Raw genomic sequence first — 17,184 nt, 5'->3', positions numbered from 1 at the left:
TAAATAAAGATGAGCAACATAACAAAGTGAATGCCTTTCAGAAGACCATAGAGAATAACATGATCAGGGTTTTTAGTGGTAAAGGATTTCGAAAGTATCCTGTATGTTCTAAGAGAAAAAAATATGTTCAATATACATAGGAAAATGAGGGATTATCATAGATGATAATTTCTGATTGTATAGAATGGAATAGGATTTGGGTACAACTGGACTAATGGCCTAACAATTGATAAAATCTTCATGGTCCAAATTCACAAGGGCAGTTTAGTTTGTACCTTGGTTTTGAACCATAGCAAATGTTGATCTCATGACTAAAATATAATTGATTTATTGTATACAGTGAGAAAGTTGATGCAATAGTAAATATGCGCTTTTATCACAGGATAATAAATTCACAAATGTCGGTATGGTTTGAAACCTACTCTTCATCTTAATGATCTCACTTAAATGAGTCCAGTGATAATCTAAATTGATTAATACAGAGTGATCTACAACCACAGTAACAAGTGTGAATTGTCTTGTGACAAAAGCATGCATTCAAGATGAGACCCTCCTCAATCGCTAAATCAAATAGTCATACATTAAATCTGCATAACTGTGGTTTTCAAACAACCTTTCTGTATTCTAGCCAATTACCCTTGTACCAGTAAAAACTGATCATGATTCATTATATTCCTATGGTATCCTGAGAGTAATGTACAAACAATGAAGAAGAAAAAAAACAGGAAGATGTGGCTGATAACATAATACACAACTCTTACATCATAATACCTGGGAATACCATTACAGTGAATATATGTGACATATTGCTAAATAAATTTAGGGTGACTGTATTTACACATATGGGACCATGGGGGGGGGGGGACTTGTGACAAAAAACCCATATTGGTACAAGGTACAGTCAAATAAAAGAGAGTGCTTTTGATATCTACTTACTTCCTCTGTCTCATTCTCAGGCTAAATCAGATAATGGATTCAATAGAATCTGGTTAACTTGGGTTTCATATACAAATTGGTTGTACAGTGCCTTGATCATGCCCATGTACATTCATTTAATACAATGAATTCTTTTAATAGAAACATAATGCATTCATGGGTAATATCCAAATATAAGCCAAATTTTAATGAAGTGTAATGGAAGTAGAAGTATGCAACTAGTTTAAGATAGACTTTATGTAACACTTAAACTATCTCTCTCTAATAAAAAAGTGTCTTTGTATTATCAAACTTTATGATTAATTATACATATTTGGTGCTGTTGGTTTTACAGAAACTTGATGTTCAAATGCACTTACAACTAATGGAAAAGAAACATACATGTATATATGCATGTGTATGATTATTATTCAATCATTCTAACATTTGATATTGATTATGTTCTAAAAAAGTTAACTCACCAAAACATATGCCTCAAATGGAATTAATGAAAATATTTATGGAAGATTGAACATTTGCATTCATTAATTACCCGGACAAACATCAAACAGCAAATACATGAAGCAAAGTATGATGGGAAATGCGAGCTATAAGTCTCCACATGCATTCATGATTGTTTTAAAGCTTTAGTTAGAATAAAAGGAATGGGGCTTGACAGTTCAATTACAAATAAAAATAAAGAAAGGATATTAGCTTTGGCTGATCTTATTCTCTTATTATTTAGCATACAAAGAGCAAAAGATATATGGAATCATGGCTGCTTTCATGCTAGCAAGTATGGGGAGAAAATTCAAATGTTAAATAACAACAATCAGAGTACTTATATCACACATGAAATTAAACCAGTTTATGCTCTGCAGTTATGAGTTAATTTGCATTTATTAAATTGTACCACAAATTTCAATACAGAAATGTATTTTAAAAACCCCATTATTATACCAAGTACACATTATGATATGAAAGAACATTTTAGTATACATGTATGAGTATGAAAATAGACGATATTGTTCTCTTACTCTTATTCAGTATATGTTTATGCAGTAAATAAAAGACTAGTACTTTCCTGATAAATGTGATGGTTGTCAATATCATATTATTTTCCATTTGAAATAACATTACTGCAATATTTTGTCTTATTGACAAATTTTGTACTTGTATCAGATTTGGCTAGCACCCACAGGATGGGGGTAAAATCATTAGGTTATCATGGAATTGTGCATACATATATCTCATACTACATTTTTTCAGATATAAAAATCTGTCAACATAGGTTATGATTTTGACATTTATCAGTCATACCAAATATTTTCCCCAACTTAGCCAAAAAGGTGTACAAAAATCAATATAAACATTTTTATTTTGATAAAAACCCCAATAGTGTATCACTTTTCTGCTAAATGACCCTAAAATGGGTAAGTTTGGTTATATCTCAAGTGGAACAAATCTTAGTCCCACCCCAAACTACATTCCTATCAAGGTGCTAGCACTAAGAGCAATACTGGATGGTCGAGTGCATTCTGCATTGCTTTACTTATCTGATGTTCTTTTATTATCTCACTTACCCTGGTGCAATGAGTTTTTGTATCTCCCTCTGAGCTCTGTTCGATGACGTCATCAGAACACTCTTCTTGTTCTTCAACTCTACACAATTACAGGGTTAAAATTGTAATGTAAAATTTAGCATGTATACACAGTACATACCATATACTTCTTACAGCCATAATGCATTTCTATTTACAGGTACTTTGTTTTATAATAAAATATATTCTTTGGCACAAAATTTAAAAAGCATGGAAGGGAGAAACACTTTAGCTAAACAATGAGCATATCCAAATTCATAATTCCCATAATAGATTAGTTGCAAAACTGCAAAAACTCATGAAAAATAACACCAACATGAAATATCTAGGACATATTTTTAATGATAATACATGAATAAATAGCATCTGACAGAAAAAGCTAATTTCATATGAAAGCAACACCTAAAGAAATAATTTCATCATATTACAAGTCAGACAGCAAGGGGGTGTACACCTATACCCAATATTTTGACATTACAGAGGGTATCAGCCATCCAATAAATCACTTGAAAATACTGTTTTATATCATTTACACAAAATCAGTGTATGATCATGAAAAAATTTTCTTCTTCTTTCTTCTTCCTACTTACCCACTATGCCCTTCTTCTTATTGTTATATTCTTCTTGTTTCTCTTCAAACATTCGTTCAAGCTCCTCAAAGATAGGTGTCTTCTCCTCAAGTTCTTTCATCTTAGCTTCCAAAGTAGCTTCAGCATCGGCTATTTTATTCTTTAAAATGATGGAGAAAATAAAATTTAAAATATGGGATGCAGTGGGGTTACTTTTAATTTGGTTTTGATAGTGCTGATATACCCATCAGAGCAGTACCAATTATCAGGGTTCTTTGTTTTAAAATATCTCTTTCAGCAGAAATATGGGGGGAAATATTATCTGTCATAACTTTTTAAGATCATGTTGAAATGTTTTCTTCATGAGAAAATCTTCACTCGAGAAAAGATGCAAGATAAATATATAGCTCAAAGGAGTACAATTTTATAGATCGTTAGTAGTATACTGGTGTACCTGTAAAAAATGTTAAATTCTCTGGTACATATTCCCTTCCATTAAAAAATAAAATCTTTGCAGGTCTTAACTCAAACACCAATGTGTGAACCAGATCTAGTACTAGAAAATCATTGAGGAAGTAGTTCTCATCGCATTTTTTCCCCTTGACATATTGTCATAATATGGCAATATGTAAATAGACCGACATAACACCCGACCAACGAACTGTACACTGATTCCTATATACCCCATTCGAACTTTATTTGATGCATATTTATGCATGCAAATTTATACAAGGTGTTATTAAGAAGTAACAAAAAATGATGAGCTTATAAGGAGAGGATTCTAAATTCACATTTTACTTACTTCTATATTTGCAATCTCATCATGCAGCTTCTTCTTCACTTTGGAAAAATTGCCCTCGGCCTTCTTCAAATCCTTTTCAAGTGTTTTGATTGTGATGTCATCTTTGGCAATGTCTTTTGTAAGCTGCTCACCCTATTGACATCAAGGAAAGAAAGAAATAATGATGACGAAAATCAGAATATATATCACGACGTCATTTTTTTTTAAATACTGTATTCAAGCAAAAATATGACTTCTGCGTCCTGTAACACAAAGGTTAGCGATTTATCGTACACTTGACTTTCACCATTGATTGTACATTGTAGTCAATGCAATCAATCGTAAAAAATGTTTTACAATCATTACTAAGCTTTGTGTTACGGGCCCCTGATAAGTATATGTTAGTACAGTGCCTTCGGCAATGTCTTTTTTCATGTAAATATTTTAATGAACAATAGTTAACCATGTGTAACTGATTCTCTACAACCATTACAGCTCACAAATGAAATATTTTGAAATCTTTTCTAATAAACATTTCATTTTCATTTACTTCAGACATATCAGAAACAGAATATCCTGGGCCTCGACTTTCAAAGAGTTACGACTGATCCGTTCAGCCTCAAGTACATGGAAATCCATCAATGTCATCTTTTTTCTTCAGAGAATTTGCTCAATGTCCTTTGCAAACAAAGAGAAGCATCCTGAATTGTCAAGAAAACAGTGAATATATGAATATACAACATATCTAGAAAATATTTTTGAACACCTGTATTTCAGACGTTGATGTTGCTGGCTTTCCATAGTTGTGGTTGATTGGATCACTCGTAACTCTTTGTAAGACTGGCCCAGGTTGCATAGTCACAAAATCTGTGCAATAATATCATTGTAAAATATCTGACTCATACATTATTGAATCTTACCTCATTGGTAAGATCTACATGATCTTGTTTAGCCCTGTTGATGCGATCACTCATTGTACTCATGTACTTGGCAAACTCCTGCCTGAAGTCTTCTAACTCTCGACTCAATGCATCCCTCTTCTCTTGAAGCTCAAAGCGTTCCTTGCGCTCTCGGGTCAGGTTCTCTCTGAAATCCTGGATCTGCTTGGTCAACAGTTGAACTGTTATCCTAGCATACAGCAGAGAAACAGAGACGGAGGGATCGAGAAAGGCCAGGGATTCAGAGAGAGGGAGAAGAGGGTGGGTGTGTGAAGTTAGTGCAAACACAGAGAAGGAAACAGGAACAGAGCATAACAGGAAGGATAGAAAGGAAAACAGAAAGACAGGGAGAGAGAAAATAGAGAATGAGAAAAAACAGAGAGATAAAGAGAGAGAATAAAATAAAAAAAGAAGAAATATATAGAGTCAGAGAGAGTGCAGACACAAATATGTGAACCAACACAAACAGAGAGAATGAGAAATACAGAGAGATAGAAAGTGCAGGGTATACATAAACATCAGGGAAAATCAGGGACAAAGAAACGTAGCATCAAAACTGATTAATATTTCAAATACAAATATGATGAAATGATCACAAGAATAGGCACAAGACCCAAAAAGTGCAGATCTGCTATGTTGAAATTTGCAGTTTCATTTTACTGTAACAATATTTGCCTGTAATATCAAATATAATATCAATTCCCCAAACCTAGAAAAGACAGCACTTCTCACTCAGGGTATATTAAAATACAATTAGATTATACTTACAAATCACATATCTTCCATAATATGTTATATAAAATAAGTAGATGTTTACTTACTGGTGATTTTCTTCTAAATTCTTCATCTTCATCTCCATCTCATCATTCTCAAGTTTCATCCGAGCTGTATCTGTTGCCTTTTTGGTCAGGTCATCTTTCTTACTCTGCAAACTGTAATGTATAGATTGCAGATAAAGCTGTTTTTAGAACCATTTTACACACACAAACAAAATTGAAGTCTGACTGTAAAAAGCACCAAAAGCCACATTATATAAAGTAATGCAGTGATGTGTTATATGCTAAATGCATCTGAAAACTCTTTTCGAAACACCCTTTAAAATGGTATCGAAAATGAAAGAAATAGTCTTGAAAGGTTCAATCTCAATAAAATAATCAGAATTGTTGAGATTAACACACACACAGAAATGCATTTAGGAAAAAAAAAACTAAATGTGTGAATTTTTATCAATATTTTACAGATTTGGGCAATTAAAAAACAATCCTTTGAAACATACATTATCAATATAATAATCATCCTGAATGATATAATAGACTGAGGGCTCACTGCAAAGTTTCTTTTAAAAACAAGTCTCCTGCATCTTTCACATGTTTTTAACTTTTTTGTGTCATGTCTAAGCAAATCTTGCCATTTACATTCATTTTAAAATCAAGTTCATCAGCAAACAACTCTGTCCATTTTAATTCTGCTGTACTTACATATTATCTATCTCCTGGACCTTTGAGCCTTCCTTTTCTGCGACCTCCAAAGCCTCTTCAACAACTGCAGACAAAACAAAAATTGTCACATGAATAGAGAGAATGGTGTATCAATCAGCGAGGTCAAGTGCAGTGCTGAAAACTGGGCCCTGTCTCACAAACAATTGTGATAGATTCAAACTCAAATAGAGATTAATCTCAATTCAAATACCTATCTCTTTATTAATAATTTGACATCAATCAGATATTAAGTTTGTTTTGCATGGTTCACAATTCTTTGTAAGACAGGACCCTGAAATCTGAACAAGCAAGACTTTCAGATATTAAAAACATGGCACACTTGCAATATATCAATAAGGTGCCAACATATTGGATCTTGCACTGAAATATCACCTCATCTATATTTCCAAAATCAACATAAATTCAAAGAATGTGTTACCAAGGCCATTACACTTGTTTGTACTCACTGACTTTCTTCTCATCATGTTCTGCCTTTAGTCCATCATACTGCTTGTTAGTTTTTGTTATGTCTCTTTCAAGCTGTGGAAAGGGAAGTGAAACATGAGCTAAATATTGAAATTAGTTTGATACATTTAAAACAAATCAGGATTTATTTTCCAAGCTTCAGAGATAAAGCTCAACACATAATTAGAATTTCATTTGACAGCTAATTTTCAAACTTCAGTTTGTTCCTAATTACATTATGCATTTAATGCAAGAGCAATTGTTACGGTACATGTAATTGCTGACATTTGGGAGGAAATAAAGCTTTCTTGCCAGCTTTTGTCATACATCCATTACATAATCACAGTCTGCTCGCACTTTATTTTCAATAGAATTTAAACAATCATTCAAATAACACAACACAAATGAAAATCCCCAGGTACAACATCTCAAGTTCTCACTACATGTTTCATATCAGCTTTTATAGGTGTCAATCTGTGGAGTATTTCATGAAGCAACAGTCATCAATTTTCAAAGAAAACTGTTATAGGCTCCTAATTTCCTTGAATCTGATTGGCTGAACGAAAATCTGCCAGTGAAAATCTACAACAAGATGCTTCATCATAATCTCACCTCGGTAACCTTGGTCTGCAGTATAGCTTCTTTCTTACCAGTCTTTGTTTCTAGGTCAGTCAACTGAAGAGAAAGTTTTATTCTAAAAAAACAAACAAGACAGAATAATGAATATAACGCCTGAAATATCTTCAGATTAATAGTCTAAAACCCATGCAAAATTTATGCTATTTCATCAAGGCAATACCATAAATAAATAAGCTGTCTGCTGCATCTAGATTACCAATATTTTTTGTTCAATCTTTATTATGGAAGGAATATATAACAAATATACAGGGCGTTTCTTTCAAAAGTGGAGTGTAAGTATTCATCCTCAGTTGGTAACGCAATGTTACTATTTTCCATCACGGCTTTGTCCCTCAGGGAAAAAATAGTAATTGCAAAACCAACCTCGGATAAAATATTTCAATTATACTTTCTCGAACCTGGTATATTTGTATAATATATCTGTGATCCTCCAGAGATGGAAATCTGAAGAAAAAAATGACTTATCAACTTATATAATATCACAATACAAAGGTAACATAATGCATGAAAGATGCAATCAAATAAATAAAATAATTTATTACCCTTCATCTTTCATTTGTTCATTGTGCACTAATTCTTTATCAAGTTGATCCTGTAACAGTTTCTCTTGGGCTTCTGATCTGGTGCGATTAGTGTCAAAACGGCGTATGACCTACACAGAAAGTTTGAAAATGGGGTAATAAATAGATTGAATAGATACATATCATGCAAAAACTTGTTCATTGTATTGAAATAGCACCATACACGATACAACTTATGACACAAAAAATCTACACTGCAGGGGTAATCAATGCGGAATGTAGTGATAAGTACGTTTCCCACAGACCCCAACTGCATATCACAAAAACACTACAGCACTATGTCATGTCAAAGAATGGCAACAGTGATGTGGTAGCCATGTTTTTTTCACTCTCATTAACATTTTTTTTTAGACGAGAGTTTTTATTGCCCCAACAACAATATGAAATTACCCTTGAGTGACTCTGTATATACAGGCAATTCATATCCCTGATGCAAGTTTCTTCATACACTTCAATACTAATTATGCTCAGAAGAGGCCCTTTTTCATGTCATGATAGTGATTACCATATACACCTTGACATTAATTGGCTGCTGAGCCCTGTTACCATGGAAGAAGCCCAAGGCTACTCTTTGTGAGACAAGCCCCAATGATTAAAACTTACCTTCAGGATGTCATTAAGCTCTAGTTTCTTGGCAGTCAACTGTTCTTGAAGGAGATCTACTTGTTTCTTTTGAGCTATGTTGGCTTCTTTCTGTTTCTTGGTCTTCTTGGCTGTGTCATGCTATGGATAAAAAAATCACACCCAACATTAACCCGCTATTGAATTATGTGCTTCACATAGGCTGTGTCCACAGACTACCCAGTACAAGGAGTTAATGGGTAAAGAGAATCTTAGTAAAACACAAAAAGGGATTTCAATACTATGAACACCTTTGAAATTTTACTTTTATAATTTAGTGATTAAATTAACCTTACAAATTTAGTGACTAAATTTAGCTTACAAATTTAGTGATTACATATTAGAAAGCTGCAAAGATTATATTCTGAAAACAGCCCATAATCGAAGCTTGACAATTTTTTTTAATTTCATAAATTTCATAAATTTCTTTACCTAAATTATCATTTAAAAAATTACTTGTCTGTTTCTCTCTCTCTCCCCCCCCCAAAAAAGGATAAGTAAACACCATTTTCAAATTGTTTGGAATCTTTTACAATAGATTTTGCTTTTGTAGTTGAGTGAGTTGATCTGCTAAAAGGTAGGGTGATTATCTTACATTATTGTAGAATACTTCATCATTTCAGATAAAGTAAGTGCTAAGCACTATAAAGGCAAATATAAGTAATCATTATTGGATTGTAATTATTACTTACCACAGCCTGTTTGAGTCTTTTCTTCTCTTGCCTTGCATCAGATCTCTCCTGTATCATGTCTTCTTTCAAAATCACAATCCCCGTTTCAAGATCTACAATCTATTAGACATCACAAAAAAGAAGAAATAATAACATTTTAGATTGCCACATTTCAAACTTAAAACTTGAAACTTGAAAATCTAAGTCACATACATCTCAGCTTTTATCCTAGCCAATAAATTTTATTCATATATCAATGAAAAATTACATGCATATTAGGTTATTCTCAATTTAGAACTTACTTGGTATTACAATGATACACTGCATCATCCAAAACGAATTCTCAATACCTAATAATAATAGGCATTTATATAGCACCATCTGTCTAGGAATATTCTATTCCGAGGCGCGTTGTTATTATTATTATTACCCCAGCTTTAGCTCGAGCTGCCTTTCAGCGCTCATGCATTCAAGGAATCAATCCTGCCGGGTACCCATTCACCTCAACTGGGTCGAGTGCAGCACGATGTGGATAAATTTCTTGCTGAAGGAAATTACGCCATGGCTGGGATTTTAACCCAATACCCTCTGTTTCAAAGTCAGAAGACTTATCCACTGGGCCACAACGCTCCACCTACATACATACCTACATACATAAAACTTTGTAGTTGCAAACCAAGGGTGAAAAGAGTTGTCTTACAAAATGGAAAATTAATATTTTCAGTTGTCAATCCTTTCCTTATTTTATTGAAGCATTTGTGTTGTCTAATTTGTATCAACATTCAATGTATATATTTTTTTCAATTACATGATAGATAATATTTTGTCTTCACAGATTTCAATATGATCAATAGTCTCATGCCACAGTCACGTCACAATGGCAATAACGACACCACACACACCAATGATATACCACTGGTTGATTTGGAGTTGATCTCATTGGTATGACTGTGAAATCAGTGTCACATGTAGGCCTATATCTGAATTCTTAACTTCATTCTTTTGGAATTTTCACTCTGTTAGAACTATATCACATGTGAAAATATAATATTGAATTGTGCATATTCATCATAAACATGTGTGCAGTGCATATATAAAAAATATACCTTTTGATTTGTCTCACGAAGATGATCTCTTGTCTCATTCAGCATAATTTGTTTTCTATTGGTAGAGTTGAGAAAAGGAAGACGATATTTAGTTCAATAGCTTGTGACACATTCATAAGCAAAAGGGCAATTCCACATGAACAAAGTAATTCTGTTATCACCATTTTTAGAGATTGTGGCTGTTTTTCAATCTTGTCTTCACTTTCCCAGTACTAGCCATTGAGTCATTTTCACAGAATAAACATTCTTCTAAAGCTGACTATGCATTACACCTAAAATGACTATGACAGTGTGATTCCTCATGTAAGCTTTGTTTGTCATCAGGATGTGGATGTTCAATATCATCAATATCATTATTTCTACTATAAATATGAAGTGAGGTGATTGCTTTTCTTATCTGGAACTACCCCTAAAGCCATTTGCAATAGTGTAGTCTTCTGTATTATGAAAATGTACTATAGGTTTGTTTTTTACACATTTTTTTTCTTTAAGAATGGAAATTTTTTTAAAAATCAAATAAATGATATATATTTAAAAAACAAACAAATAGCAACAAGTGGAATGCCTCTGGCGGTCTCACCTGCATCACGCAATTCAATATAGCAGCAGTGCTGACTTTGAAAACTGCTATCAAATAATTATTCACAAAAAACACCATTCATATAATGATACAATACTACGTTCATTGACATTTGACCTTGATCATGTGACTTATAACTTGTCAGTGAAACTTGATTACCCCTATATCCACATTTTATACACTATATCTATAAACTTTGAAATTTATGACAGCAATCTAATAATTACCTCTAAAATGGCCAAAGTGCAATGGCCTTAAATGTCCTTTGACTTTGGTCATGTGACCTGAAACTCGGATGAAATGTTCAAAGATACTTGATTACTCTTATGTCTTAAACACATAGGAGTAATGTCGCAAATTTGTTCACAAATTATTATTACCTCCTATTAAAGCCTCTTTATTTACTATCTATTGTCCACGGCGGACTTACATTTGCATATTGAGTCAGAGAGAAGAGGATAGAGGGTATTTGTATTCCAGTTTATCATGACTTAGCCGTGAACCAGAATAGCCTGGTGGTTGAGTCGCTGTCTGGCAAGCAGTAGATGACAGGTTCGAATCCCACTGGTTCCAATTTTTTCTGACTTATGATTTTCATTAAAGATCGAGCATGCCATCTTAAACACATAGGAGTAATGCCGAAAATTTGTTCACAAATTATCATTACCTCCTATTAAAGCCTCTTTATTTACTATCTTATGTCCAAGTTTCATGAATCAGATCCATAAACAATCAAAGTTATGATGGTAATTCAACAGATACCCCCCACAAAGCCAAAGTTCATTGACCTATGACCTTGGCCATGTGACCTGAAACTTACACAGGATGTTCAGTGATACTTGATTACTCTTAAGTCCAAGTTTCATGAATCGGATCCATAAATCTTTTAAAGTTATGATGGTAATTCAACAGATACCCCCATTATGGCCAAAGTTCATTGACCTTTGACCTTAGTCATGTGACCTGAAATTCGCACAGGATGTTCAGTGATACTTGATTACTATTATGTCCGAGTTTCATGAATCAGATCCATAAACTTTCAAAGTTATGATGTTAATTCAACACATACCCCCAACTTGGCCAAAGTTCATTGACCTTAAATGACCTTTGACCTTAATCATGTGACCTGAAACTTACACAGTATGTTCAGTAATACTTGATCACTCTTATGTCCAAGTTTAATGAATCAGATCTATAAACTTTCAAAGTTATGATGGTATTTTAACAGATACCACCAATTTAGCCAAAGTTCATTGACCCTAAACCACCTTTGACCTTGGTCATGTGATGTGAAACTCAAGCAGGATGCTGTCATTTCAAAAACTTAACCTTAGATTAAGATTTGGTGTTGACGCTGCCGCCACTGTCTCTGCCGTCGGAAAAGCGGCGCCTATAGTCTCACTCTGCTATGCAGCTGAGACAATAAAACAAATCACAAATGAATTATCTCTTGATAGGAATAGAGTAACTAAAAGTTTGAAGATGCTTGATAGGTTATTCTTACCCAGCCTTATCAGCTAGACGTTGATTGAGTTGTGAAATAACCTCTTCATGCTGGGCTCGCACCATGTCTCTCTCAGGACTGTACATAATAAAATAAGAGAAACAAAATTACTATGATAAACATATTTAAAATCTGTACATATCCTACATTCCCTTTACATACACCAATCTTGACAAAAAAAGAGTAAATTCTGTTACTCATAGATGTTTGCATGGAAAATATCACGTAAGGTTTATCAGCTGCAAATGATACTGCCATTAAAAAAAACAATCTCAAGTGAGAGAAATAGAAAAAAAACCAAAATAATTTCAATTAACAGTAAACCATCAGCATACAAAACATAGGTAGAGTCATAAAGACATAAGCAAATTTAATAAACATTATATTAGAATATGAAAGAACAGGTGCTTACGCAAGAATTGCATTCTCTTTGCTTAATTTCTTGTGTGTTTCCTCCAGATCGTCAATGGTCTCATTCAGCAATTGCAATTTATCCTGAGACAAGAAGAAAAAAACCCAACAAATTTGACAAAGTTTGATTTCATACCCTACATGGTCGAATGCTGCACTCGACCCAGGTGAGGTAAATGGGTACCGGCAGGAAGTTATTCCTCAAAAAGCTGTGTGCACCTGAATAGGTAGCCTAGCTTAGCCGGGTAATAATAACAGCAGGGCATGCTGGGAGAACAGTTTTTGGAACTGAAGTGGCTACCCTGGGTAAATATACTTCTATTATTATTATTATCATTATTACATATAAAGCTGTTTAGTTAGGTACCCTAAATCTGCACCTATACGAATATTATCTGCCCGATTCTAATAAAGAAGACCCACAATGAGTGACCACAAATGCCTGCAATGCTTAGACAGATATGTATTATAAAATCTGATTCAAAATGGTGGAAAACTGTTGAATTTCGAGCATGTCATATAAATTGTTAAAGCCTCAAAATGCAGCTTTTTGTGATGTCATTGTACTGTCTATGATAAGGGTTGGGGTGGGCATGACCTCAACCCTATCCGGCCCGTTGAAGACCCCTTAAACATTTTTCTTGATAAATGATCAAAAAGATCGTGCCGGGGCTGTTTCAAGACTTTTTTCCTTCAAGTCTTGTGCAACTTTTAAAGATAAATTCCAGTATTGGTAACGATCTCAAAATGACTTTACAGAATCTAATATAATGACCACTCAAGTGTCTGTTTGTATGAATAAAAAATATGTGCCAAAGGATTCTGGAAGAAATTGTGTAATTGCTGAGAAATAAGCAAAATAAGCGCGGATTCAGTCACTTCCATCGGGTCTTTATTCCAGCAATAATAATACACTGTCCCATGTGTGCCTATCTGTGTCGGTGATCTTCAGTGTGAACATTTTTCAGCGTAGATTTCAAGATTACAGTTTAGGTAACTGTACCAGATCTAGATCCTCGATGATATACTGACAATTAAGCCTGGTTTTACAGACTTTCTCATGAAATCAGTGTTTACTGCAATTACTGGCATTTCTCTTTAAAGCTTGTGTATAGTTTTGGTAAATTCACCAAAATGCACCTATCACTATTCCAATTCATTGCTAGCTAATATGAATGGATATGCCCTATAACAGTTATGATGTGGAGGATATGAAATGAAAATGTGTTTTACAGGATAAATTTTGAGATTTTACATGGAAATTTAACTTGATCGGGTCACCCGATCAAATTAAAATATCTGTGTTTTTGTCTTTCAATTAAATCCTATTCCAAATCATGGAATGGGCTGAAACTTTCAAGATATGTTCTTTGTCTGTAACTTTTGGATATCTAATCACTAAATTTATAAGATAAGTGCTTGAATGCCCATTTTTTTAATTTAAAACAAGCATCGCCGAGAGAGGGCACTATATATCCAAGATTTGAATATTTGAAATTTTCTCAGAGAAGTGCAGTTGGAAAAATATCTAACGGTCTCTACGCTTCAGTAAGACTGTCATATTAGATGATATTCGATTATCAATCACATTATTGACCCTTTACCAAAGCTATACACAGGCTTTAAGACCAAATTTATGGCGCTGGGCTACGCAGTTCTGAAGTTACGTAATATTTTGTAAGTGAATGTCAGACCAAAAATTGCTTTAAAATGTGATTTCATTTACAAATCCAATGCATATTCAGTACGTAGCCAAAATTTAAAAATGTATTACTATTTTTATTATTACTGATTAAAAGCAATAGATTTCATGTTATTTATGACTGAAATAATGTTGCCAAAGATATCCATAAAAACAACAATGAAAAACATAAAGTTGACAAATAAAGAAATATATATAAGAAATTTAAAAACAATAAAATACATACATGAGAAACAATTTGTTATTGCCATTTTTTAAACAAACATTTGATGATAAATCTAAGAAAGAGTGTCCACACCAAAATCTAGAAGTTTGGGGGCTATATTTAAAGATTTACAGCCATATCAATTATTATGCTTTTATGCATTAATTAGCATAATTGATTAATTAACAAGTGGAATGCCTCTGGCCGTCTCACCTGCATCACGCGGTTCAATATAGCAGCAGTGCTGACTTTGAATACTACTCTAACTCGCACAAGATGTTCAGTGATACATGGTTACTCTTATGTCCACTTTTTATGAACTAGACCAATAAACTTACAGAGATATGATGGTTATTCAACAAAAAACCCCAACATGGCCAAAGTTCATTGACCTTACATGACCTTTGACCTTGATCATGTGACCTGAAACTCGAACAGGATGTTCAGTGATACTTGATTACTCTTATGTACAAGTTTCATGAATCAGATCCATAAACTTTCAAAGTTATGATGGTAATTCAACAGATACACCCAATTCGGCCAAAGTTCATTGACCTTTGACCTTGGTCATGTGACCTGAAACGCGCACAGGATGTTCAGTGATACTTGATTACTCTAATGTCCAAGTTTAATGAACTAGACCAATAAACTTTCAAAGTTATGATGGTAATTCAACAGATACCCCCGATTCGGCAAAAGTTCATTGACCCTAAATGACCTTTGACCTTAATCATGACACCTGAAACTTGCACAAAATTTTCAGTGATGCTTGATTACTATTGTGTCCAAGTTTCATGAATCAGATCCATAAACTTTCAAAGTTATGATGGGAATTCAACAGATATCCCAAATTCGGCCAAAGTTCATTGACCCTAAATGACCTTTGACCTTGGTCATGTGACGTGAAACTCATGTAGGATGTTCAGTGATACTTGATTAACCTAATGTCCAAGTTTCATGAACTAGGTCCATATATTTTCTAAGTTATGATGACATTTCAAAAACTTAACCTCAGGTTAAGATTTCGATGTCGATTCCTCCAACATGGTCTAAGTTCATTGACCCTAAATGACCTTTGACCTTGGTCATGTGACATGAAACTCTAATAGGATGTTCAGTAATACTTGATTAACCTTATGGCCAAGTTTTATTAACTAGGTCCATATACTTTCTAAGTTATGACGTCATTTCAAAAACTTAACCTCAGGTTAAGATTTGATGTTGACGCCGCCGCCGCCGCCGCCGTCGCCGTCGGAAAAGCGGCGCCTATAGTCTCACTTTGCTTCGCAGGTGAGACAAAAATGAATTTGAATAATTCTGGCACAATTGACAATGGAATCGTGCGTATTACTTAATGGGTGATGTGTGTGCCAATTTTCATCGCTCGATCAATGGCCAAGATCTGAGGGGGGAGATGTCTCCCCCTGTGCTGTATGCAATTTAAAAAAACCTGGGCTATATAGGGTTAAAGGCTTAAAGCCATCTGCAACTACTGAACTATTCTCCTTTCCATTTTCCCACCTTTTTTCAATTCAATTCAATTCAGCATTTATTTCCAATTCATTAAAAATACAAGGCATGTTCATGTACAAACAAAGAGACAATAAAAATAAAAACATATCATTGAAACATGAATAAATACAGACGAAAGTGATAATCGAAGTACTATTGCCAAATCATTGAAACAGTATAAAAATAAGAAAGATAAATGAATGGAAACAGGAGTGTACTAAAAAGCCAGGAGAAGGCTTGTTAAAACGCACACACCCAAAATAAATAAATTCTTAAAATAATTGTAATATATGGATGCGGCAAGTAGCAATAGAGTAAAAACAAATAAAACAAAAACAGAAAACATAAAAAAACATCAACAAGACATAAAACAAAACTTATGGAAATTATTGTACTATGAGGATCTTAGTAACTTTGGATCAGTTTATTTTTATATTGCTTTTTAAAAATATTATGAAAGGTAATATTAAATTGTTCAAGATTCAGACTATTCCATATTGTGGGACCAGTGTGACGCAATGAAAATTTAGATAAGTCATTCTTATAATTCCATCTGTGAAGTTTTCGTGAAGACCTTGTATAGTGATTATGTATATTACAATTGAAAGAGAACATATTCATTAATTGAGGAGAAAGGGTTCCAGTATGATACCGCTGCATTAAGGAAGCAATCTGTAGTGTATTAATATCTTGTAATTTAAGGGTTCTTAGCGACTTAAATAGTTTCGAAGTAGGTGCTCTATAATCTGATCCCATACAAATACGTATAGCTTTTTTCTGTAATAAAAACAGTTTGTGTAGATGGCAAGAATATGTATTTCCCCATATTGAGTTACAATAGGTCAAATGTGATAAAATGAAAGCGTTATAAAGAGTAATTAAAATGTGTTTTGGCAAGTCATATT

At 33.6% G+C, this 17,184-nt stretch overlaps 1 protein-coding gene across 1 annotated transcript in view; it reads right to left on the bottom strand.

The window, feature by feature from the left end:
• The window catches only part of LOC121418112 (centromere-associated protein E-like), a 38,592-nt gene that overhangs the window by 11,406 nt on the left and 10,002 nt on the right, over nucleotides 1-17,184 (bottom strand). Inside the window, exons 4-19 of the mRNA XM_041611816.1 lie at nucleotides 12,862-12,944; nucleotides 12,450-12,527; nucleotides 10,366-10,420; nucleotides 9,281-9,379; nucleotides 8,571-8,690; nucleotides 7,929-8,038; nucleotides 7,360-7,441; nucleotides 6,750-6,822; nucleotides 6,283-6,346; nucleotides 5,626-5,736; nucleotides 4,787-4,994; nucleotides 3,888-4,019; nucleotides 3,107-3,245; nucleotides 2,499-2,577; nucleotides 1,996-1,999; nucleotides 937-957 (exon numbers count right to left, since the gene is read on the bottom strand). Coding sequence (XP_041467750.1) covers nucleotides 937-957; nucleotides 1,996-1,999; nucleotides 2,499-2,577; nucleotides 3,107-3,245; nucleotides 3,888-4,019; nucleotides 4,787-4,994; nucleotides 5,626-5,736; nucleotides 6,283-6,346; nucleotides 6,750-6,822; nucleotides 7,360-7,441; nucleotides 7,929-8,038; nucleotides 8,571-8,690; nucleotides 9,281-9,379; nucleotides 10,366-10,420; nucleotides 12,450-12,527; nucleotides 12,862-12,944 — 1,458 coding nt within the window. The remainder of the gene's footprint in view (nucleotides 1-936; nucleotides 958-1,995; nucleotides 2,000-2,498; nucleotides 2,578-3,106; nucleotides 3,246-3,887; nucleotides 4,020-4,786; nucleotides 4,995-5,625; nucleotides 5,737-6,282; nucleotides 6,347-6,749; nucleotides 6,823-7,359; nucleotides 7,442-7,928; nucleotides 8,039-8,570; nucleotides 8,691-9,280; nucleotides 9,380-10,365; nucleotides 10,421-12,449; nucleotides 12,528-12,861; nucleotides 12,945-17,184) is intronic.

This window comes from Lytechinus variegatus, chromosome 7, assembly GCF_018143015.1.
Source record: "Lytechinus variegatus isolate NC3 chromosome 7, Lvar_3.0, whole genome shotgun sequence".
Taxonomy (NCBI): domain Eukaryota; kingdom Metazoa; phylum Echinodermata; class Echinoidea; order Temnopleuroida; family Toxopneustidae; genus Lytechinus; species Lytechinus variegatus.
The sequence above is the reverse complement of the archived record's forward strand: the minus strand, read 5'-3'. Positions and strand labels throughout refer to the sequence as shown.